The sequence below is a fragment of the Scyliorhinus torazame genome, chromosome 1, assembly GCF_047496885.1.
Source record: "Scyliorhinus torazame isolate Kashiwa2021f chromosome 1, sScyTor2.1, whole genome shotgun sequence".
Taxonomy (NCBI): Eukaryota; Metazoa; Chordata; class Chondrichthyes; order Carcharhiniformes; family Scyliorhinidae; genus Scyliorhinus; species Scyliorhinus torazame.
Window position 1 is genome coordinate 10,839,051 of NC_092707.1, and position 23,854 is coordinate 10,862,904.

A 23,854-nucleotide genomic window follows, 5' to 3' on the forward strand; every position below is an offset into this window, starting at 1 on the left:
CTATAAAATTCTAACAGTACTGGACAGGGTAGCTGCAGGAAGGATGTTCCCGATGGTGGGGGAGTCCAGAACCAGGGGTCACAGTCTGAGGGTACGGGGTAGGCCATTTAGGACAGAGACGAGGAGAAATGTCTTTACCCAGAGAGCGGTGAGCCTGTGGAATTCGCTACCACAGAAAGTAGTGGAGGCTACTTGTGGATGTGTTCCTCCGTCCCGCCAAACACGTTTTCTGGTGGGGCGCGCCCCCCGCCGGCAGCGGGACCCTCCGTCCCGGAAGCTGACCAATGGGGTCACCCCCATGCCGTCGAGAAATCCGCGGGCGTGAGTGCGTTGCGGCGAAGCAGAGGATCCCGTTGAGGGAGGATCCTGCCCCTGTATGGTTTCAAGAAGCAGTTAGATATGGCACTTGGGGGCGAAGGGGATCAAAGGATATGGGGGGAAAGCAGGAACAGTTTACCGAGTTGGATGATCAGCCATGATCATAATGAATGGCGGAGCAGGCTCGAAGGGCCGAATGGCCTCCTCCTGTTCCTATTTTCTATGTTACTGTGTAGCTGCTTGAAGCACAGTTCCCATGTCTTCTGGAGAAAAGGGGAAGGTCTCTAAAATTACAGATAAAAGCAAAACAGTGCGGAGCCTGCAAATCTGAAATAAAAAGTTAACAGACTCAGCTCTCCCCGTGACGCATTTTCCAGTGGCGGAGGCAGCCAGTCATTGGCCAGCAGCAGGATCTTCTGATCTCGCCACTGTCTATATAGCACCTCCGCTATCTGGGACGATCCTGCTGGCGGGAAACTGTCGGACAACCTTTCGCGTCCATATGAACGCAGGTGAGACACACGGACTCGAAACATTGACCACGTTTCCCTCTCCACAGGTGCTGCCAGACTCGCTGAGTTTATTCAGCATTTTCTGTTTTCCTTTGAACTTATGGAGGCGTTTTATGAATAGATGAAGGAAAAGCATTTCCACTACAAAACTAGGGAGCCACAAATGTAATATAGCCATGACCAACTCCAATAGGGGATTCAGCGGGAACTTCCTTTACCCAGAGTGACGAGGTTGTGGAGTGGCTGAGGTGGATAGATACACTTCATGAGGAACCTAGATAAACAGATCAGGAATGAAGGAACAGCAGCTTTTGTTGTTCGATTGGGAGGAAGCTTGTTTCGAACATAAACAATGACATCAACCTTCAGGGGCAGATAGCCTTGTTTCTAAATGGGAAATTCCATGTGATTCCCCAACATTACGCTTGCGTTTGAAAATGTGAGTTAGACATTTCGCTGCATAGCGCATTTGGAAACACCCCACCAAATGAATTCTGTTGCTAATTCCTTTATTTTTGTAAAAGCACTAGAGCGGGGGTGACGGGAATGTGCTTCCACGGTAGCACAGTGGTTAACACAGTTGCTTCACAGCTCCAGGTTCGATTCTCAGATTGGGCCACAGTCTGTGCGGAGTCTGCACGTTCTCCCCATGTCTGCGTGGGTTTCCTCCCACAGTCCAAAGATGTGCACGTTAGCGGATTGGCCATGATAAATTGCCCTTAAGTGTCCAAAAAAGGTTAGGTGGGGTTACTGGGACAGGGTGGAGGTGTGGGCTTAAGTGGGGTGTTCTTTCCAAGGGCCGGTGCAGACTCAATGGGCCGAATGGCCTCCTTCTGCACTGTAAATTCTAAACATAAGGAGATATGGTGATCTCGAGTGCACTTCCCATACATTAGTACCTTTCAAGGAGGATTTGCATCAATATTTGGCAAAGAAAAGTTTGCAGAATAGGGACGCACAGTGGTTAGCACTGCTGCCACACGGCACCAAGGTCCCAGGTTCGATCCCAGCTCTGGGTCACTGTCCGTGTGGTGTTTGCACATTCTCCCCTTGGCTGCGCGGGTTCCGCCCCCACAACCCAAAGATGTGCGGGGTAGGTGGATTGGCCACGCTAAATTGCCCCTTAATTGGACAAAAATAAATAAATTGGGCACTCTGAATTTATTTTTAAAGTTTGCAGAGCGAGGATAAGGGGCAGAAGGAGTGGGATTAATTGGATAACTCTTTCAGAGCTTTGGAGGGCAACGCAGAAAACTGCTTTCAGCACTTCATTTTGTATCCCATGTTTGCCCCGGAGGCAATTTCATGGATTGATCCTGTGGCTGCTCCACGTTCCTGATTGGCTGGACCAGCTACCCCTTCCGTGAAGGTGTATTGGGCGAATCAACACGGTTCACTGAACGAACGCTGGCTATAGTTTACCTTTCTTACCGAGGACATAAAGGAGTTGATACTCTCGGTGTGACGACCTCGTCTTGTCTGGCGCACTCGACATACAAGACTTACCTGCAAGGACAGGATGGGCATTGCCGAATCTGTTTGCAATGCCCGAGGCCACATTTACTCCAAAAATTGGAAATTTGGACGACTGAAATGGTGTTAGCCAATTTATCAACGGCAGAGATTTGTAATCAGCTGTTGAGAGGAGAGTCAGAGGATATTGATGCTAATCGAATATAAACTCAGTATTATCCATTAGCGTCTTGCAGTTTACCTCTGGCACTGGCTGCCGGGACGTACATGGGCATCAGTTACACCGAATCCCTACAAGCAGTAGTCAGACCTGTTCTGGTTTGGACGGAGATCCCTCGTACAAAAGGGTGGGCACTGCGAGAAATGATCAGGGGCAAAGTGATCTGGGCTGATTGCCTCAATGGGTCAGAGAAACATTTTCCGCGCTTATTTTTCCCAAATCAGTCCGGACTTTTAATCTTGTTTCCCGCCTCTCCTATGGGATCACAGGATTTTGGGTGGGATTGGATTGGCTTGTCATATGTAACGAATGAAAAGTATTGTTCCGTGTACAGTCCAGACTGATCGTTCCATACATGAAAAACATAGGACATACGATAAACACACAATGGAAATGCATAGACACAGGCATCGGGTGAAGCACACAGAGTGTAGTACTACTCAGTGGAGAAGATGTGTGAGAGATCAGTTCAGTCCATAAGAGGGTCATTCAGGAGTCTGGTAACAGCGGGGAAGAAGCTGTTTTTGAATCTGTTAGTGCGTGTTATCAGACTTTTGTATCTTCTGGAAGAGAGAATAACCTGGGTGGGAGGGGTCTTTGATTATCCTGCCTGCTTTCCCCAGGCAGCGGGAGGTGTAGACAGAGTTAACGGATGGGAGGCAGGGTCGCATGATGGACTGGGCGGTGTTCACGACTCTCTGAAGTTTCTTGCGGTCCTGGGTCGAGCAGTTGCCGTACCAGGCTGTGATGCAGCCCGACAGGATGCTTTCTATGAAGAATCTGGAAAAGTTGGTAAGAGTCAATGTGGACATGCAGAATTTCCTTAGTTTCCTGAGGAAGTATAGGCGCTGTTGTGCTTTCTTGGTGGTAGCGTCGACGTGGGTGGACCAGGACAGATTGTTGGTGATGTGCATCCCTCGGGATTTGAAGCTGTTAACCATCTGGGGGTAGAGAGTATATACAAGGAACACAGAGCAAAGGCTGCTAAATCCACCAGGGACCAATCAATAATCGAGGGCTGAATGTTCCTGAACAAAAAGGCAGATTTAAAACTATGGAATAAAATCTCCTGACAAAGAATAAAATGTCTCTTTCAAAAAGAATCTTGGAATGTTTCTTGGGTGAACTTCTTTCCCTTTTATTATTTTTAAATAAACACATCAGCTTAAATGCCGCACAGCGACACAATGTTAGAATCCAGATACAATAAAGCTTTGGGCTGTGATAACGTACTGTGGCAGTAATTCACAGATCCATTATTCTGCCAGCACATGGGAGTAACATTAACGTAAGACATGATTCTTGGCGCAACAGTGAAAGGTGGAAAGTTGCCCCCTAATTTGGCTGTTCCCAACCAGCTGAAATGTTTATATAAAACAAAGATTCAGTCGTAATTTCCAATAGGAAATTGGATAAACACTTGGGAGAAAAATTCGCAGAGCTGCGCACAGGGGAGTGGGACTAATTAAATAGACCTTTCAGCGTTGACACAGTCACAGCAGGCCGAATGACGACCTTTGGCGATGCGATGTTCCATGTGTCTCACATCTTGCAAACCCCACACTCCACCAGAGTACAACGTTACAGATTTAATAGGGAACAAACTCCTCCAATCTTATTGCTGCCGTAAACCTCCATCCGAGCAATAAGTAAAAACAAAAACAAAACAAAAATGTACGCAACAAAGTAAATCGTCTGTTTCTGAAAAAAAGATCGATTGAAATTTTTGGTTAAATCTCAACAACTTGGGGCCCCTTCTCACATTCAAGGCTGGTCCAGTCAAGCACCTTGCACAATCGCCCAGAGGAGAAACGTCCAACTGTTGTCCTGTTTTCTTCATCCTCGGTTTCTCACCAGCTGGCTTGGGAGCCACGCTCGAACATCCGGCCCAAGCCTGCAGCTCAGTCAGAGTCGCCTCTGTCGCTGCCTTCGTCCAAATCCGCACTCTCCTGAAAGCAGAGGGGGAGGGGGGGAGAAATGGTTTCTCGGTCAGTCCCCGAAATATGTCAAACTCTCGCCAGTTAGGAAAAACAGACTGAATTTTTCAGAATTTAAGATAGAAACTATTCCCGCACAAGAGGTCTTAGGGTGATAACAATTGGTTTACTTATTGCAAGCTTCATGCCAGGGAGACACGATACTTGTAGTGCCTCCCATAGGGCAGCACGGTAGCATAGCGGTTAGCGCAATTGCTTCACAGCTCCAGGGTCCCAGGTTTGATTCCCGGCTGGGTCACTGTCTGTGCGGAGCCTGCACGTTCTCCCCGTGTCTGCGTGGGTTTCCTCCGGGTGCTCCGGTTTCCTCCCACAGTCCAAAGATGTGCAGGTTAGGTGGATTGGCCATGCTAAATTGCCCTTAGTGTCCAAAATTGCCCTTAGTGTTGGTTGAGTGGGGTTACTGGGTTATGGGGATAGGGTGGTGTGGGCTTGGGTAGGGTGCTCTTTCCAAGAGCCGATGCAGACTCGATGGGCCGAATGGCCTCCTTCTGCACTGTAAATTCTATGAAAGAGACAAGGGGGCGACCATGTATATCTGACTACCACCCACACAAAAGCCATTGGTCAGCGCATCGCAATGACAACAGGTAGAGAGAGAACAGGAGCTATCAGGTAACGAACATCACTAAAACAGTTTTGGGCCCCGTATTTAAGGAAGGATGTGCTGCACTTGGAAAGGATCCAGAGGAGGTTCAGAAGAATAATCCCTGGAGGGCAGCACGGTAGCGCAGTGGTAGCCCTGCAGCCTCACGGCGCCGAGGTCCCAGGTTCGATCCCAGCTCTGGGTCACTGTCCGTGTGGGGTTTGCACATTCTCCCCGTGTCTGCGTGGGTTTCACCCCCACAACCCAAAGATGTGCAGGGTAGGTGGATTGGCCACGCTAAATTGACCCGTAATTGGAAAAAATGAATTGGGTACTCTAAATTTATTTTTTAAAAGAAAGAATGATCCTTGGAATGAAGAGCTTGTCGTATGAGGAACGGTTGAGGACTCTGGGTCTGTACTCGTTGGCGTTCAGAAGGATGAGGGGGGATCTTATTGAAACTTACAGGAGGCCTGGATAGAGTGGACATGGAGAGAATATTTCCACTTGTAGGAGAAACTAACAAAGAACAAACAAAAGAAAATTACAGCACAGGAACAGACCCTTCAGCCCTCCAAGCCTGCCACGACCGTGCTGCCCGTCTAAACTAAAATCTTCTATACTTCCGGGATCCGTATCCCTCTAGAAGCAGAGGACACCATCTCAGACTAAAGGGACGATCCTTTAAAACAGAGATGAGGAGGAATTTCTTCAGCCAGAGGGTGGTGAATCTGTGGAACACTTTGCCGCAGAAGGCTGTGGAGGCCAAATCACTGAGTGTCTTTAAGACAGATAGATAGGTTCTTGATCAATAAGGGGATCAGGGGTTATGGGGCGAAGGCAGGAGAAAGGGGATGAGAAAAATATCAGCCATGATTGAACGGCGGAGCAGACTCGATGGGCCGAGTGGCCTAATTCTGCTCCTATGTCTTGTGGTCTAAAACAAATGATCTGATCTTCGTCACTGTTCTGTTGCTGGGACCAGATTGGCCTCCATGCATGCAACAAAACTACACTTCAAAAATTATCTCATTGGCTACAAGGCGCCTTTGAACATCCTGAGGTCATAAAGGACACTATATCAATGCAATTAATTCCTTTATTCCTGTCGGACTGCAAAATAAAATGGCAGCCCAGCTGATAAGTAATTCAATGGACCAACATGTTCAAGGATTGCTTGGCAGAAAACATGGTAATTTTCAACAGGATTAAATGACAAACATACCATCCTTCTTTGGGACAATTTTCATTTGGCCATTCACATGCTCATTAAAAGAACACTTCCCGCCCATGATCAGCAATTTAATTATTTCCTCCTCAATTGAAAGATCATTCTAGGCCTGAAAACGTAAACACCGGTGGTTCCGTTAGCCTACCAAGGTCCATCACCTTCCAACTCCACGTTTAAAATGGATTAATGGGATCCGCTGCCATTGACTTCAGATAAGGGGCACCAAATCCTGACAAGTCTGAGTGAAAGCATTCCCGGAAACCCCTCCAGACGTTTTTGCAATGATTTTGAATCCACGACCTCCAGTTATTGACTGGGCAGAGGGAGCGTTTACTCCCCCGAAACCCCGCATCGTCTGCGCAACCTCTTGAGATTTCAAATGTCACTTTGCTTGTAATTTTTTTTTGAAATTTAAATTGTTTTTTTCCCCCCCAATTAAGGGGCAATTTAGAGTGGCAAATCCACCTACCCTGCACATCTTTGGATTGCAGGGTGAAACCCACGCAGACAAGGGGAGAATGTGCAAACTCCACACGGACAGACTTTGTTTGTAACGGAGGGGAACAAGAGCTATACTGGTAATGGAAGAAGAGATAGTTTTTAAGTGTTAATACCTTTTGTCAATGGCAAATTTATGAGGTTTATTAGAATCGCAAAACAGTTATGTTGGCACTTAGAATCTGTACTCAGATGCTTTACTTCTGCATGTTGGTACTGGATTGGTGTGCAGTTTATGGTGTTACCTGTCCATCAGGTAGGCAATATCGTGAAAACTCCAGGTGAAAATATTTCTTCTTTTTTAAGATTTTAGAGTACCCAATTCTTTTTTTTCTATTCAAGAGGCAATTTAGCATGGCCAATTCACCCACCCTGCACATGTTGGGTTGTGGGGGTGAAACGCACGCAGACACGGGGAATATGGGCAAACTCCACACGGACAGTAACCCGGGGACGCAGTCGAATCCGAGTCCTCGGCGCCGTGAAGCAGCAGTGCTGAAGTTCCCGTAACAGCCTCCCCGAACAGGCGCCGGAATGTGGCAACTAGGGGCTTTTCACAGTAACTTCATTTGAAGCCTACTTGTGACAATAAGCGATTTTCATTTCATTTAATTTCATTGAAGGCGAAAATATTCTAAGTGGCTGAAAGCAATTTGGCAAACAGAGACCGAATAAAAATGTGTCTTTGTTTTCATTTCTCTCCGTTGTAAAACCTTTTATAGGGCAGCACGGTAGCAGAGTGGGTTAGCACTGTGGCTTCACAGCTCCAGGGTCCCAGGTTCGATTCCTGGCTTGGGTCACCGTCTGTGCGGAGGAGTCTGCACGTTCTCCCCGTGTCTGCGTGGGTTTCCTCCGGGTGCTCCGGTTTCCTCCCACAAGTCCCGAAAGGCGTGTTTGTTAGGTGAATTGGACAATCTGAATTCTCCCTCTGTGTACCCGAACATGCGCCGGAATGTGGTGACTAGGGGATTTTCACAGTAATCTCATTGCAGTGTTAATGTAAGCCTACTTGTGATAATAAAGATTAGTATCAGTTATTACCTTTGAGTGATTCTCATCTAGCTGGACTCCTGAAGCTGTGGCACTAAAATCATGAATGGGTAAAGTACTCAGCCAATTAGCCATAGACTGCTCCTCAATCTCAGTCTTAACAATGGTGGGATAGATATGATCCTCTTTAAATCCCAGAATTTGTTCCTCAATATCACGCCACTCCAAGGCCTCGTGAACTCCATCATTACCAAAACGGCTGTTGTACTTCTCGAAATGAACCGTGTCCAACACGAGCCCCAGTCCGGGGGCCTTCGGGACGTCCACCTTCTCCTCACCCCAGCTCCTAGCCATGATGGATTCCGCAGCGTAGCCTCTCACGACAGCAACCACCAGTCCAATCATCTTCCTGATCTGATGCATCATGAAACTCTGCCCCTTGACCTTCAGGACAGCAAACTCCATGCCTTGCCTCACAAAAGGTTCTTCGCAATACATCTCCATGATGTATCGCTTGGCACTGGGGTCTCGCGGCGCCTTCCCTGAAGTGAAGTTGTGGAAGTTGTGAGTCCCCTTGTAGCTGGCCAGCAAGCTGTTGACGTGGCGAAGCGCGTCACTACTGAGACGGTACTCCTTTGCCTGGCTGTCATGATCTTTGTGTGCAAAGGCGAAGGTCGGCAGCATGTAGAAGTATGTCCTCGCATCGCAGGTGTTCTTGGAGTTGAATCTCCCAGTAACCCTCTTCAGTCCTGAAGAAGAAAGCAATGAATCATCTGGAGAGAACGAATTACGAGGAACATGCATTACATTTGGTATTGAAACGGGATTTCTTTCTCTTCTCTCCACGCCGCCGCCGCCGCCGCCGCCCCCCCCCCCCCCCCCCCCCCCACCCCCCCAAACGGCCACTCTTCTCCCTATTTCTGAGTTCATCATATCATGCCAATAGGATCCTCGGGCACTTTTGTCTCGATGGCCCTGACCAGCAGTTCCCCATTGTGACTCCCTCCCTTGTTGAAGCTCACACATCATCATCCACTTCCTTCCTGTGCCAGCAGTTAAAATGGACCGCTTGCCGATGAAGCACTTTGGAACATCCTGAACTGGTGAAAGCCACTAACACGGTATTCCGAAGGCCAGCAACACATTTATTAATTGCACAACACTTGAAGAATAAAAGGAAAAGAAAGTCTAGCTGCAGTAGTAGAAAATAGTTCACAAGGGAACCTTTAACATATTCAGTAATAAAACATTGGCGCTATAATATAGCACCTTAGAACATAGAACATTACAGCGCAGTACAGGCCCTTCGGCCCTCGACGTTGCGCCGACCTGTGAAACCACTCTAAAGCCCATCTACACTATTCCCTTATTGTCCATATGTCTATCCAATGCCCATCTGAATGCCCTTAGTGTTGGCGAGTCCACTACTGTTGCAGGCAGGGCATTCCACGCCCTTACTACTCTCCGAGTAAAGAACCTACCTCTGACATCTGTCTTATATCTATCTCCCCTCAATTTAAAGCTATGTCCCCTCGTGCTAGACATCACCATCCAAGGAAAAAAAGCTCTCACTGTCCACCCTATCCAATCCTCTGATCATCTTGTATGACTCAATTAAGTCACCTCTTAACCTTCTTCTCTCTAACAAAAACAGCCTCAAGTCCCTCAGCCTTTCCTCATAAGATCTTCCCTCCATTGAATTGGATTGGATTGGATTTGTTTATTGTCACGTGTACCGAGGTACAGTGAAAAGTATTTTTCTGCGAGCAGCTCAACAGATCATTAAGTACATGAGAAGAAAAGGGAATAAAACAAAATACATAATAGGGCAACACAACATATACAATGTAACTACAAAAGCACTGGCATCGGATGAAGCAGACAGGGTGTAGTGTTAATGAAATCAGTCCATAAGAGGGTCATTTAGGAGTCTGGTGACAGTGGGGAAGAAGCTGTTTTTGAGTCTGTTCGTGCGTGTTCTCAGACTTCTGTATCTCCTGCCCGATGGAAGAAGTTGGATGAGTGAGTAAGCCGGGTGGGAGGGATCTTTGATTATACTGCCCGTTTTCCCCAGGCAGCGGGAGGTGTAGATGGAGTCAATGGATGGGAGGCAGGTTCGTGTGATAGACTGGGCGGTGTTCACGACTCTCTGAAGTTTCTTGCGGTCCTGGGCAATACCAGGCAACATTCTGGTAAATCTACTCTGCACCCTTTCCAATGCTTCCACATCCTTCCTATAATACGATGACCAGAATTGCACGCAATACTCCAAATGCAGCCGCACCATAGTTTTGTACAGCTGCAACATGACCTCATGGCTCCGAAACTCAATCCCTCTACCAATAAAAGCTAACACACCGTACGCCTTCTTAACAACCCTCTCAACCTGAGTGACAACTTTCAGGGATCTATGTACATGGACACCGACCGAGATCTCTCTGCTCATCCACACTGCCAAGAATCTTACCATTAGCCCAGTACACAGTCTTCCTGTTATTCCTTCCAAAATGAATCACCTCACACTTTTCTGCATTAAACTCCATTTGCCACCTCTCAGCCCAGCGCTGCAGCTTATCTATGTCCCTCTGTAACTTGTAACATCCGTCCGCACTGTCCACAACTCCACCAATTTTAGTGTAATCTGCAAATTTACTCACCCATCCTTCTACGCCCTCCTCCAGGTCATTTATAAAAATGACAAACAGCAGTGGCCCCAAAACAGATCCTTGTGGTACACCACTAGTAACTGGACTCCAGTCTGAACACTTCCCATCAACCACCACCCTTTGTCTTCTTCCAGCTAGCCAATTTCTGATCCAAACTGCTAAATCTCCCTGAATTCCGTATTTTCTGCAGTAGTCTACTGTGGGGAACCTTATCAAACGCTTTACTGAAATCCATATACACATCAACTGCTTTACCCTCATCCACCTGTTTGGTCGCCTTCTCAAAGAACTCAATAAGGTTTGTGAGGCACGACCTACCCTTCACAAAACCGTGTTGACTATGTCTAATCAAATTATTCCTTTCCAGATGATTATACACCCTATCTCTTATAAACCTTTCCAAGATTTTGCCCACAACAGAAGTAAGGCTCACTGGTCTATAGTTACCGGGGTTGTCTCTACTCCCCTTCGTCAACAAGGGGACAACATTTGCTATCCTCCAGTCTTCTGGCACTATTCCTGTAGACAAAGATGACTTAAAGATCAAAGCCAAAGGCTCAGCAATCTCCTCCCTAGCTTCCCAGAGAATCCTAGGATAAATCCCATCCGGCCCAGGGGACTTATCTATTTTCACACTTTCCAGAATTGCTAACACCTCCTCCTTATGAACCTCAAGCCCTTCTAGTCTAGTAGCCTGAATCTCAGTATTCTCCTCGACAACATTGTCTTTTTCCTGTGTGAATACTGACGAAAAATATTCATTTAGCCCCTCTCCTATCTCCTCGGACTCCCAAGCACAACTTCCCACTACTGTCCTTGACTCTACTCTTACCCTAGTCATTCTTTTATTCCTGACAGATCTATAGAAAGCTTATCCCGGCCTTGGAGGAATAACATCATTAACAATTAAAAATGGGAGTTGGAATATCTGAGTGAGGAAGCCTTGCAGCAAGTATGAAAAGCTTTGGTAAGAATACCGAAGAACAGTATCCAGTGCTGGTTTCCTTGCCCAAGGAAGGATTCATTTGCCTTGGAAGGTGTGCAATAAAGATTCACTAGGTTTTTGAAAAAAATTAATTTACGGGATGTGGGCTGGTTAGGCCACATTTATTGCCCATCCCTAATTGCCCTTCAGAAGACGGTGGTGTGTTGCCTTCTTGAACCGTTGCAGTTCGGGAGGTGCAGGTACACCCACTGTGCTGTTAGGGAGGGAGTTCCAGGATGTTGCCCCAGCAACAGTGAAGGAGCGGCCGATATATTTCCCAGTCAGGGTGGTGAGTGGCTTGGGAGGGGAACCTCCAGGTGGTGGGGTTCCCAGGTATCTGCTGCCCCTTGTCCTTCTAGATGGTAGTGGCTGTGGGTTTTGAAGGTGCTGTCAAAGGAACCTTGAGTGAGTTCCTGCAGTGCATCTTGTAGATGGTACACACGGCTGCCACTGTTCAGCGGTGGTGGGGGGTTTGAATGTTTGTGGAAGGAGGGGCAATCAAGCGGGGCTGCTTTGTCCTGGATGGTGTTGAGCTTCTTGAGTGTTGTTTGAGCTGCGCTCATCCAGGCAAGTGGGGAGTATTCCATCACACTCCTGACTTGTGCCTTGTAGATGGTGGACAGGCTTTGGGGGGGTCAGGAGGTGAGTTACTCACCATAGGATTCCTAGCCTTTGACCTGCCCTGGTAGCCACAGTATTAATGTGGCTGGGTCCAGTTCAGTTTCTGATCAATGGTAACCCCCAGGATGTTGATTGTGGGGGATTCAGCGATGGTAATGTCATTGGATATCATGGGGGGGGGGGATAGTTAGATCCTCTCTTGTGGATGGTGATTGCCTGCCACTTGTGTGGCACGAATGTCATTTGCCACTTGTCGGCCCAAGCCTGGATATTGTCCAGATATTGCTGCATTTGGACATGGGCTGCTTCATTATCTGAGGAGTCGCGAATGGTGCAGTCTTCCGCAAACATCCTCACTTCTTTTTAAAAAATAAATATAGAGTGCCCAATTCATTTTTTCCCAATTAAGGGGCAATTTAGCGTTGCCAATCTACCTACTCTGCTCTGCACATCTTTGGCTTGTGGGGGCGAAACCAACGCAGACACGGGGAGAATGTGCAAACTCCACACGGACAGTGACCCAGAGCCGGGATCGAACCTGGGACCTCGGCGTCGTGGAGCCCCATCTGTCTCACAGTCCAGCCCGCAATGATGAAATAAGACCATAAGATATAGGAGCAGAATTAGGCCATTCGGCCCATCGAGTCTGCTCCGCCATTCGATCATGGCTGATCTCAATTCTATTTGCACTGTGATTTGTTATTTGCTGATATATCTTGTATGAATTTTGAGAGATTTGGAGAGCGCAATTGCGTAATTTTGATGAATGAATCCTAAATCAATGCACTAAGATCTATTAACATCTGCAGTTTGATATCAGGGACCAACGAGATTGCTCTATAAAGAGCTGGCGTGGATTCGATAGTATGAATAGCCCCTTCTGGGCCACTATGACTTCATGCCCACAAATTAACAAAAGCATGAGTATAAACAATATTTGTGCTCCTCGGGGCCTACATTACACATCAAGGCCCCTTCGTCAACACCTTCCAAACCTGCAACCTCTACTATCTCGAAGGACAAGGGCAGCAGACACATGGAAACACCAGTCAGCCAAGCCAATCCCGACTTGGAAATATATCACTGCCGTTCCTTCACTGTTGCTGGATCAAATACTGTGCAATTAACATGCTGCCACTTTTAACCATTCGCATCTTTCCACATTAATTACCTACACATTCACGACTGAAGCCCAGTATATCATTTGTCTAAACAGATTCTCTTATCACGTTGTCACATAAATAGAAGTTAAGGTGACCGTACCCAGTATTTTGATGCCTTTTGGAAGGTGTTCATTGATCCTATGCACGAGGTTATCGATGAGCCAGAGTTTCAGCGAGACAATTTGACCAGCAGCAGACACGCCCTGGAAAACAGCGGATACCACTCGTATTTAAACAGAGTAAAAGGCTAGTTTGTCCCCCTCCTTATGCGGTCATTAACAGGATCGGACGTAATGCTAGTTTTCCATCAAACTGAAGTCAACAGAGAGCAACATTGAGCAGGACTTTCCACCTGATCCCAAAGAATTCCGACTTGGAAAGTTAGCTGAAATTACCCCCAATCTTTCTCCTGCAGTTCATTAAAAAATAAAAACTCTTCCAGCAGAATAATTGGGTAAAGCACGCCCGGATTTTCAAGATACAAATGTGGGAATCATCAAACCTTGCCATTTCCTGCAAGGGCAGGAAGATTGGGAAGGGAAGCCAATCTGGGCCATTGTGGCTCATTTCTTTCTGGTAACGCACAGAGTGGTGTTGAGAGACATAGGGCGGGATTCTACGAAATGGAGGCAGAGTGTTCGCGCCATCGTGAATGCCGTTGAGGTTCACGACGGCGCGAAACGGCCCCTATCCCGACCAATTTAGGGCCCGATAATGGGCTAGGAGCGGCGCCGCGTCATCTACACGCGCCAGGCCTTGCCACCGCATAAAGGCGGCACCGCATACATGACGCGGCCGGCGCCGCATAACTGGCGTCACCCGTGCATGCGTAGTTGCCGTCCTCTCCGAGTCCGCCCCGCAAGATGTCTGACGGATCTTGCGGGGCTGCGGAAGAAAGGAGGTCCTCCTTCAGAGAGGACGGCCCGACGATTGGTGGGCACCAATCGCGGGCCACACCCCATTTGATCCCCCCCCCCCCCCCCGCAGGCCGCCCCACCCAGCGATCCCGCGCTGTTCCCGCCGGCAGCGACCGGGTGTGGTCGGCGCGGGGGGGGGGGGGGGGGGGGGGGGGACCCGCCGTTTTGGGCTGGCCGCTCGGCCAATCCGGGCCTGAGAATAGCAGGGGTGCCGGAGAATCGCCATTTTGGGTGTCTCGGGCGATTCTCCGGCCTGCGCAACTCGACGGGGCCGTTCTCGCCGCTTGGGAGAATCGCGGGAGGGCGTCGGACCGGCGTCGCGGGAAAATTTGGCGACCCAGGCGATTCTCCCAACTGGCGCGGGACCGGAGAATCGCACCCATAGAGTTTAGCAGCACAGAAGGAGGCCCTACGGCCCATCATGTCTGTGCCGCCCATCAAGCAGCTATCTGTGCTAATCCCATTGTCCAGCACCTGGGCCGTAGCCTTGTATGCTGCGGCATTTCAAATGTTCATCAAAATGAGTCTTAAATTGCGTGAGGGTTCCCACCTCTACCATCCTTTTTCAATTCATAGAATTTACAGTGCAGAAGGAGGCCATTCGGCCCATCAAGTCTGCACCGGCTCTTGGAAAGAGCACCTTACCCAAGGTCAACACCTCCACCCTATCCCCATAACCCAGTAACCCCACCCAACACTAAAGGCAATTTTGGACACTAAGGGCAATTTATCATGGCCAATCCACCTAACCTGCACATCTTTGGACTGTGGGAGGAAACCGGAGCACCCGGAGGAAACTGGGTGCTCCCTCTGCAGGGGTACCTGGGCGTAACCGTGGAACTGTCTATAAATATGCTCAATTACCTAATGAATGCATCTCTATACATGTAACCTTAATTTACAATAAATGTAGAGTACCCAACTCATTTTTTCCAATTAAGGGGCAATTTAACGTGGCCAATTCACCTACCCTGCACCTCTTTTGGGTTGTGGGGGCGAAACCCACGCAAACACGGGGAGAATGTGCAAACTCCACACAGACAGTGACCCAGAGCCGGGATCGAACCTGGGACCTCGGTGCCGTGAGACAGCAGTGCTAACCACTGCTCCACCGTGCTGCCCTTCATTTACATAGTTAACGGTAGATGGATTGGCCACGCTAAATTGCCCCTTAATTGGAAATTAAAAAAAAAACATGAGGGACATAGGGCAGATAGGAAGGAACTTTTCCCCTTGGTGTGGGGTCAATAACTAGGGGACATAGATAAGGGGCGGGAGACCTGGGAGGTTTGAGGACAGCATTTTCACCCAGAGGGCAATGGGAATCTGCAACTCACATCAAGATCCAGGCACTCTCCTCCCTTTGACATTCACAATCTCAGCTTTATTAAAACCCATTTTATAGACACAGCCAGGCAATGGGAACAGGAACATATTGTCCATCAACATGCTCGAGGCCTTCGACGGCCAGTGGGCGCCGCAGGGGCTGGTGTGCATTATCAACACCAGGAATTACATTTTAATTTATAAGTTTCCGTTGAGGTTTTTGTTATGGTTACAGCGAAGTTATTGTGCCCCTTGTCAATGGGTTGCTCATTAGTCCATTATTTCATTAGTCCATTATTTCACTTGTTTTGCAAGAGTAGGAAGAGAGGCTCATTAACACTGGGTGGTAGAGTTAGGGACTGTACATGTGCCATGTCTCACTTTGTAAATAAATCCAAAAACGAGTGAAGATTGACTTCTAGTCTCCTCCTTCACCAATTGGCCAGAAGTTTAACAGAGAAGAGTCAGCCTCCCTGAGAAATCCTGAATCTAAAGAGGCAGTAAAAGCATGGCCCTGGAGATTAATTACCACGAGGTATGCTGGGCCAGACTCAAATAAAAAACGTGGTAGATTTGAAAGTGAATGAAATGAAAAACGCTTATTGTCACAAGTAGGCTTCAAATGAAGTTACTGTGAAAAGCCCCTAGTCGCCACATTCCGGCGCCTGTTCGGGGAGACTGGTACGGGAATTGAACCGTGCTGCTGGCCTGCCTTGGTCTGCTTTCAAAGCCAGCGATTTAGCCCTGTGCTAAACAGCCCCAGATTTGATTTGCAAACAAAGTGACCAGCATTCTTTAATTTAGGGAACAGTAGCGCTCAGTACAAGCTTCTTGCCTTCTACTTCAATATTTATTTTCAGTCACTTGGAAATTATTCTGAAAAATTACCGAGAATACGCAGCAGAGAAACAGGCCGTTCGGCCCAACCAATCTGTGCTGGTGTTTGTATGGCGTAGGAGTCTCCCCCGCTTCCATTTATCTGACCTCATCTCAGCCTTTCAACACATCTTTCTGTCCCTACTTGCCTCACTGGCTCATCCAGGTTTTCTTCCGGAACGTTATTCACCTCAACCACTTGCTGTCGGAGTGACTTTCACATTCCAACCACACTCCGAGCGAAGGATTTCTCCTCATTTCCTGGATTCATTAGTAACCATCTGATGTTTACGGCCACGTGTTTTGGATTCTCGGAGGGTTGCGGGTGTGGCTGTTTCACACTTGCTTATATTCCAACAATTATGTTAAACTACTCTGAAGTTAGAGAAACCTTTTTTCCTGCTAACACTTTCTTTTTAAATTTACTGTACCCAATTCATTTTTTCCAGTTAAGGGCAATTTAGCGTGGCCAATCCACCTAACCCTGCACCTCTTTCGGGTTGTGGGGGCGAAACCCACGCAAACACGGGGAGAATGTGCAAACTCCACACGGACAGTGACCCAGAGCCGGGATCGAACCTGGGACCTCGGTGCCGTGAGGCAGCAGCACCAACCACTGCTCCTGCTAACACTTTTAAGAGTTTTACAAGTGTAAAACTGGCTGAATCATCCGAAGCGAACGATTTAAAATCGCTTTGTCAGGTGGTTCCCAAATCCAATGCAGTTGTCCAGGAAACGTCAGCCCTTCTGGACAGTTGCCGGGTAAACCCTTACTTGGGAACTGCCGAGAGGGATTCTCCAGGACATTTTTTGGAGTACCCCCCACCCCTCCAAAATCCGCTGCTGGGGAGCCAGGAGGTTATGGGCTCAGGCAGGTCTCCTCTAAGCTTTCCCTTTTCTAAAGAAAAGAAGTATAAAATTGAGTATAAGAATTGGCAAGTCATGTTGCAGCTGTATAGAACCTTCGTTAGGCCACACTTGGAGTATAGTGTTCAATTCTGGTCACCACGCTACCAGAAGGATGTGGAGGCTTTAGAGAGGGTGCAGAAGAGATTTACCAGGATGTTGCCTGGTATGGAGAGCATTAGCTATGAGGAGAGGTTGAATAAACTCGGTTTGTTCTCACTGGAACGACGGAGGTTGAGGGGCGACCTGATAGAGGTCTACAAAATTATGAGGGGCATAAACTAGAGTGGATAGTCAGAGGCTTTTTCCCAGGGTGAAGGGGTCAATTACCAGGGGGCATAGGTTTAAGGTGCGAGGGGCAAGGTTTAGAGGAGATGTACAAGGCAAGTTTTTTTTACACAGAGGGTAGTGGGTGCCTGGAACTCGCTACCGGAGGAGGTGGTGGAAGCAGGGACGATAGTGACAATTAAGGGGCAACTTGACAAATACATGAACAGGATGGGAATAGAGGGATACGGACCCAGGAAGTGTAGAAGATTGTAGTTTAGTCGGGCAGCATGGTCGGCTCGGGCTTGGAGGGCCGAAGGGCCTGTTCCTGTGCTGTACATTTCTTTGTTCTATGTCACAACCTATTTATTTACTCAATAGCTGTAATCTCCCAGTTCTGGTACCATCCTTGTAAATTATTTTTGCACTTTCGCCAGTGGCTCTCTCATACAAGCCAGATCCGTGCGCAGATCCCCAAAAACGGTTTTATATTTACTGCCCGTAATTGTGAATAATCAACAAGGGGGAGCGTTGGAATGTAATCAAGTATAAACGAGAATGTCTGCACAGAGTATCTATTCATGGCTGCAGAACCTCGGGGCAACATGCCGGGGTACGGGGAAACAGGCAGGGGGGAATGGCAGGAAGCCGAGGGGCTCGGTTGGGGAGCCGGTGCAATCGCGATGGGCCAAATGGCCTCCTTCTGGGCTGTAACAATTCTGGTGATTCTGTGCCACGTGAAAGAAAGCTCCTCAGCATCTCAGCGCCGAGGAGTCACAAACGGTACCTTGTCGGTTCTGGCACATCTCTGAAAGGACATCTTCCTCATGTCATCACCGTGGTTCTCGGGAATGCACTCAGCGGTCACCAGCGCCTTCACCAACTCATCCTCAATGGTTTTAAACTGAGACGATCCGACATTCCTCTGTTTAAGAGAATTCCAGACAACAGTCATTTGGTAACATCACAGAACAGAGCGCAATTTGGTCTACCGTGTCGTATACCTCTGACTGCACCCAAACAAACAAAATTAAATGCCACAGAAAGAGGCCATTTGGCCCTAGTCTGCAGTGGTGATACACTGAGCTACCTACTCTGTCACATTCCTACTCAGTATAATTACTCTTCGATATTACACAGAACATAAGAGTTCAGGAGACCATTCGGCCCATCGAGTCAGCACCGACCCACTTAACCCCTCACTTCCACCCTATCCCTGTAACCCAATAACCCCTCCTAAACTTTTTGGTCACGTAGGGTAATTTATCATGGCCAATCCACCTAACCTGCACGTCTTTGGACTGTGGGAGGAAACCGGAGCACCCGGAGGAAACCCACGCAGACACGGGGAGAACGTGCAGACGTGACCCAGCGGGGAATCGAACCTGGGACCATGGCGCTGTGAAGCCACAGTGCTATCCACTTGTGGTACCGGGCTGCCCCCTTTCCTGCATGTCCCCCTTTTTTTGGTCAACAGCGCGTGGTAGTGAGGCTGCCACTGCCCACTTTCGGGGGGGGGGGGGGGGGGGGGGTGCGCGCAGCACGGTGGCACAGTGGTTAGTACTGGGGCTACGGCGCCGAGGACCTGGGTTCGAATCCCGGCCCTGGGTCACTGTCCATGTGGAGTTTGCACATTCTCCCCGTGTCTGTGTGGGTCTCACCCCCACAACCCAAAGATGTGCAGGTTAGGTGGATTGGCCACGCTAATTTGCCCCTTAATTGGAAAAAAGATCATTGGGTACTCTAAATTTTTTTTAAAAAGAATGTAGTCGGGGCCAAATGGCCTATTCCTGCTCCTAAATCCTATGTTCCTCAATCCGAAATGGCCAAGTGATATCTAGAGACTGTGTTCTTCAGCGAGGAGGAAACCAGCATCTCAGCATCTAGCCTGTCAGGTCCCCGAAGAGATTTATGCATTTTAAAGAGATCCCACTCATGACATCTGTGGGCCAAGCACGTCAACACTTGGGGGAACACTTGAGTCTTTTGCGAGGGTGCAGAGCAGATTTACCAGAATGGTTTCAGGGATGGTAGATTTCAAGCTACAAGTTTAAGTTGTGGAGAAATGTGAGGTAATGCATTTTGGAAGGTCTAGGGAATATACAGTGAATGGTAGAACCCTCAAGAGTATTGAAAGTCAAAGAGATCTAGGAGTACAGGTCCACAGGTCACTGAAAGGGGCAACACAGGTGGAGAAGGTAGTCAAGAAGGCATACGGCATGCTTGCCTTCATTGGCCGGGGCATTGAGTATAAAAATTGGCAAGTTATGTTGCAGCTGTATAGAACCTTAGTTAGGCCACACTTGGAGTATAGTGTTCAATTCTGGTCGCCACACTACCAGAAGGATGTGGAGGCTTTAGAGAGGGTGCAGAAGAGATTTACCAGAATGTTTCCTGGTATGGGGGGCATAAGCTATGACGAGAGGTTGAATAAACTCGGTTTGTTCTCAGTGGAACGACGGAGGTTGAGGGGCGACCTGATAGAGGTCTACAAAATTATGAGGGGCATAGACAGAGTGGATGGTCAGAGACTTTTTCCCAGGGTGGAGGGGTCAATTACTAGGGGGCATAGGTTCAAGGTGAGAGGGACAAAGTTTGGAGGAGACGTACGAGGCAAGTTTTTTTACACAGAGGGTAGTGGGTGCCTGGAACTTGCTACTGGAGGAGGTGGTGGAAGTAGGGACGATAGTGATGTTTGAGGGGCATCTTGACAAATACATGGATAGGATGGGAATAGAGGGATACGGACCCCGGAAGTGGATAAGATTTTAGTTTAGACGGGCAGCATGGTCGGCGCAGGAGGGCCTGTTCCTGTGCTGTACTTTTCTTTGTTCTTAGAAGCTGGGCCTGTTCTCCTTGGGGAAAAGAGGGTTGAGGGGAAATTTGATAGAGGCCTCCAAGGTCAGGACAGGTCCGAATGAGGTAGACAAGGAAAATCTGCCCGGGAATTAGAAACGATCAATGACTTTGAAAGGAAAATGGACGCACTTTTTGAGGGAAATAAACTGGCAGGACCACGGAGATAGAGTGGGGGAATGGAGGTGACGGGACCGCTCCGCGGAGAGCCAGCATCGACTGGATGGAGCAAATCCCCTCCTTCTGTGCCGGGGGATATTTTTAACATCGCTGTTTGGAAGCAGGGCAGGGTAGAGCAATGGAACGAGCCGATGTTGAAAGATGGAATCTTGTGTTAAAAACATAAATGATAAAAGTGAATTCAATATATCGAGCAATCTGTAGGCCGGCAGCAGAAGTAGAGCCATGAAAACTGACTGGCTCACCTGCACTGCCGTGTGGCTGACTTACACACGGCTGGAGTGACACAATACCTGGCTGATTCTTAATACCTTCCGAAGTGGAGCAGCAGTCCTCGGTCTCTAAAAGCACCACCGCCTGAGATATATTACAGTCCTATTGCAACAACCACTTTATTAACTTCTAAAATCATTCAGCTCACGGGCAGGCCATTTGGCCCTTAGTGCCAGTGCGAGCTCCTCGAACGAGCTATCCAATTAGTGTCCAAAGGTTAGATGGGGTTACGGGGATAGGGCGGGGGAGTGGGCCGAGGTCGGTGCAGACTCGATGGGCCAAATGGCCTCCTTCTGCACTGTACGGATTCTAATTAACCCCGCTCCCCTGCTCTTTCCCCACAACCTGCAAATGTTTCCCCCTCAAGGACTTGTCCACAGAATCTACAATGCAGGAGGCCATTCTGCCCATCGAGCCTGCACCACACCCTCCACCCTATCCCCATAACTCAGTAACCCCACCTACCTTTTTGACACTAAAGGGCAGTTTATCCAACTCTCTTTTGAAAGTTACTGTTGAATCTGCTTCTACCACTTTCTTGGAAGTTAGCGTATTTACAGTTTAGGTGTTTAAAAAGTGGATGGCTCTTCCATCTCGCCCTCAGGTTATTTTGCCAATGACCTCAAATCTGTGTCCTCTGAGTTACCGACTCTTCTCCCCACTGGACAAAACTGCTGGTGATTTTGAACACCTCCATTAAATCCCCTTCCCAACCTTCTCTGCCCTATAGAGAAGCGGGTTCGCCAGGAACTGATGCCCCTCGTATCTGGTGGCACTGTGGTGGGCAGAATCTGCAAGGGTCTTGACACCATTTCCAACACTGGATGGACAGGTTTGGGTACACGAGCCCCCACTTCCCTCAGAGCTTAGACGCAAAGACCCACATGGACATAAATCCGTGGTAGTGCAGGGCGCACGGTGGTGGGGGGGGCACACGGTGGTGGGGGGGCGCACACGGTGGTGGGGGGGGCACACGGTGGTGGGGGGGGCACACGGTGGTGGGGGGGGCACACGGTGGTGGGGGGGGGCACACGGTGGTGGGGGGGGCACACGGTGGTGGGGGGGGCACACGGTGGTGGGGGGGGCACACGGTGGTGGGGGGGGCACACGGTGGGGGGGCACACGGTGGGGGGGGGCACACGGTGGGGGGGGCACACGGTGGGGGGGCACACGGTGGGGGGGGGGCACACGGTGGGGGGGGCACACGGTGGGGGGGGGCACACGGTGGGGGGGGGCACACGGTGGGGGGGCACACGGTGGGGGGGGCACACGGTGGGGGGGCACACGGTGGGGGGCACACAGTGGGGGGCACACAGTGGGGGGGCACACAGCGGGGGGGGCACACAGCGGGGGGGGGGCACACGGTGTGTGGCAGCTGCCCTCCACTTGCCTGCATGCCGTGGTATCCCTTGCCAGAGTAGGCCAGCAGCAAAACCACTTTCCTTTTGGGACACTTCCTGCCCTGATCCTCCGCCTCGGCCTCGGCCTCGGCCCTCAGCTTCTTGGCCGCCTGTTGATTGTGGCCGGGCCCCGGCTTGCGCTTCCTCTCCTCCCCCTGCTGCTGCTGGCTGGGCCTGGGCTCGGCCTCCTCCTCCCCGGCCTGGAGCGCGGTGCCGGCCCCGGCCTGGAGCGCGGTGGTGGCCATGTCTCCCCGCCGCCGCCGCCGCCTGACTGAGGGAGAGAGAAACTTTAGACCGAGGAGGGAGAGAGGCCGCGGGGCCTCGGTCCCGCTGCAATGGAGCCCGTCCCGGCCCCGGTACTCACTGAGGGAGGCCCCGGGCCCGGCACTCACTCCGCTCCGGCCCGCTGCCGGATACAATGTAACCAGCCTGTGGGCCACCCAGCGCAGCATGTATCCACTCACACTGTATCCACTCACACTGTATCCATTCAGACTGTAACAATCGGAAGCGAGCCCAGGACCAGCCCCTCCTTCCCGTCTAGCACCGCCCCAGCCAAAGAAAACCATTCGGCCCATCCTGTCCATGCCAGCCCCCCACTCCTTCCCAGCACAACAACTATTCACAGTTCATCTGCCTCACAGAATTTACAGGGCAGGAAGGAGGCCGTTCGGCCCTTGGAAAGAGCACCCTACTTAAGTCCGCGCGCCTCCACCCTACCCCTCTAACCCCACCACACCTTTTGGGTTGGATTGGATTTGTTTATTGTCACGTGTACCGAGGTACAGTGAAAAGTATTTTTCTGCGAGCAGCTCAACAGATCATTAAGTACATGAGAAGAAAAGGGAATAAAAGAAAATACATAATAGGGCAACACAACATATACAATGTAACTACATAAGCACTGGCATCGGATGAAGCATACAGGGTGTAGTGTTAATGAGGTCAGTCCATAAGAGGAGCCTGGTGACAGTAGGGAATGGATTTGGATATGCAGATGCCGGCGTTGGACTGGGGTGAGCACAGTAAGAAGTCTTACAACACCAGGTTAAAGTCCAACTCCTGGAAGGAGCAGTGCTCCGAAAGCTAGTGATGAAAACAAACCTGTTAGACTTTAACCTGGTGTTGTAAGACTTCTTACTCCACTCTTTTGGACACCAAGGGGCAATTTTAGCGCGGCCAGTTCACCCAACAAGCACGTCTTTCGGGACTTTGTGGGAGTAAGCTCCGCGGAGCACCCGGAGGAAACCCACGCCGACACGGGGAGAACGTGCAGACTCCGCACAGCCAGTGACCCGAGTCGGGAATCAAACCCAGGTCCCTGACGCTGTGAGGCAGCAGTGCTAACCGCTGTGCCAGCGTGCCGCCCATCCTTAATTGCCCTTGAATTGAGTAGCTCACCATAGTTAAGAGTCAACCACATTGCTGTGGATCTGGAGTCACATGTAGGCCAGGCCAGGTGAGGACGGCAGATTTCCTTCCCTGAAGGACATGAGTGAACCAGATGGGGTGTTCAACAATCACCATCACTATGATTAGTTTGCTTTTAAATTCCACATTCTGCCAGTTGCACTGGTTGAATTTGGACCCATCTCC

The 23,854-nt window shown here is 49.5% G+C and overlaps 1 protein-coding gene across 1 annotated transcript; it reads right to left on the reverse strand.

The window, feature by feature from the left end:
• Positions 1–3,636: 3,636 nt before the first annotated feature.
• On the reverse strand, positions 3,637–22,731 carry pus1 (pseudouridine synthase 1). Its single transcript, XM_072467096.1, has 5 exons — positions 22,249–22,731; positions 18,337–18,474; positions 13,358–13,460; positions 7,874–8,571; positions 3,637–4,472 (listed from the first exon to the last, which is right to left on the reverse strand). Exons 1-5 carry the CDS (start codon positions 22,708–22,710, stop codon positions 4,425–4,427), a joined length of 1,449 nt encoding a protein of 482 aa, XP_072323197.1. The 5' UTR covers positions 22,711–22,731; the 3' UTR covers positions 3,637–4,424.
• Between the last annotated feature and the right edge of the window lie 1,123 nt (positions 22,732–23,854).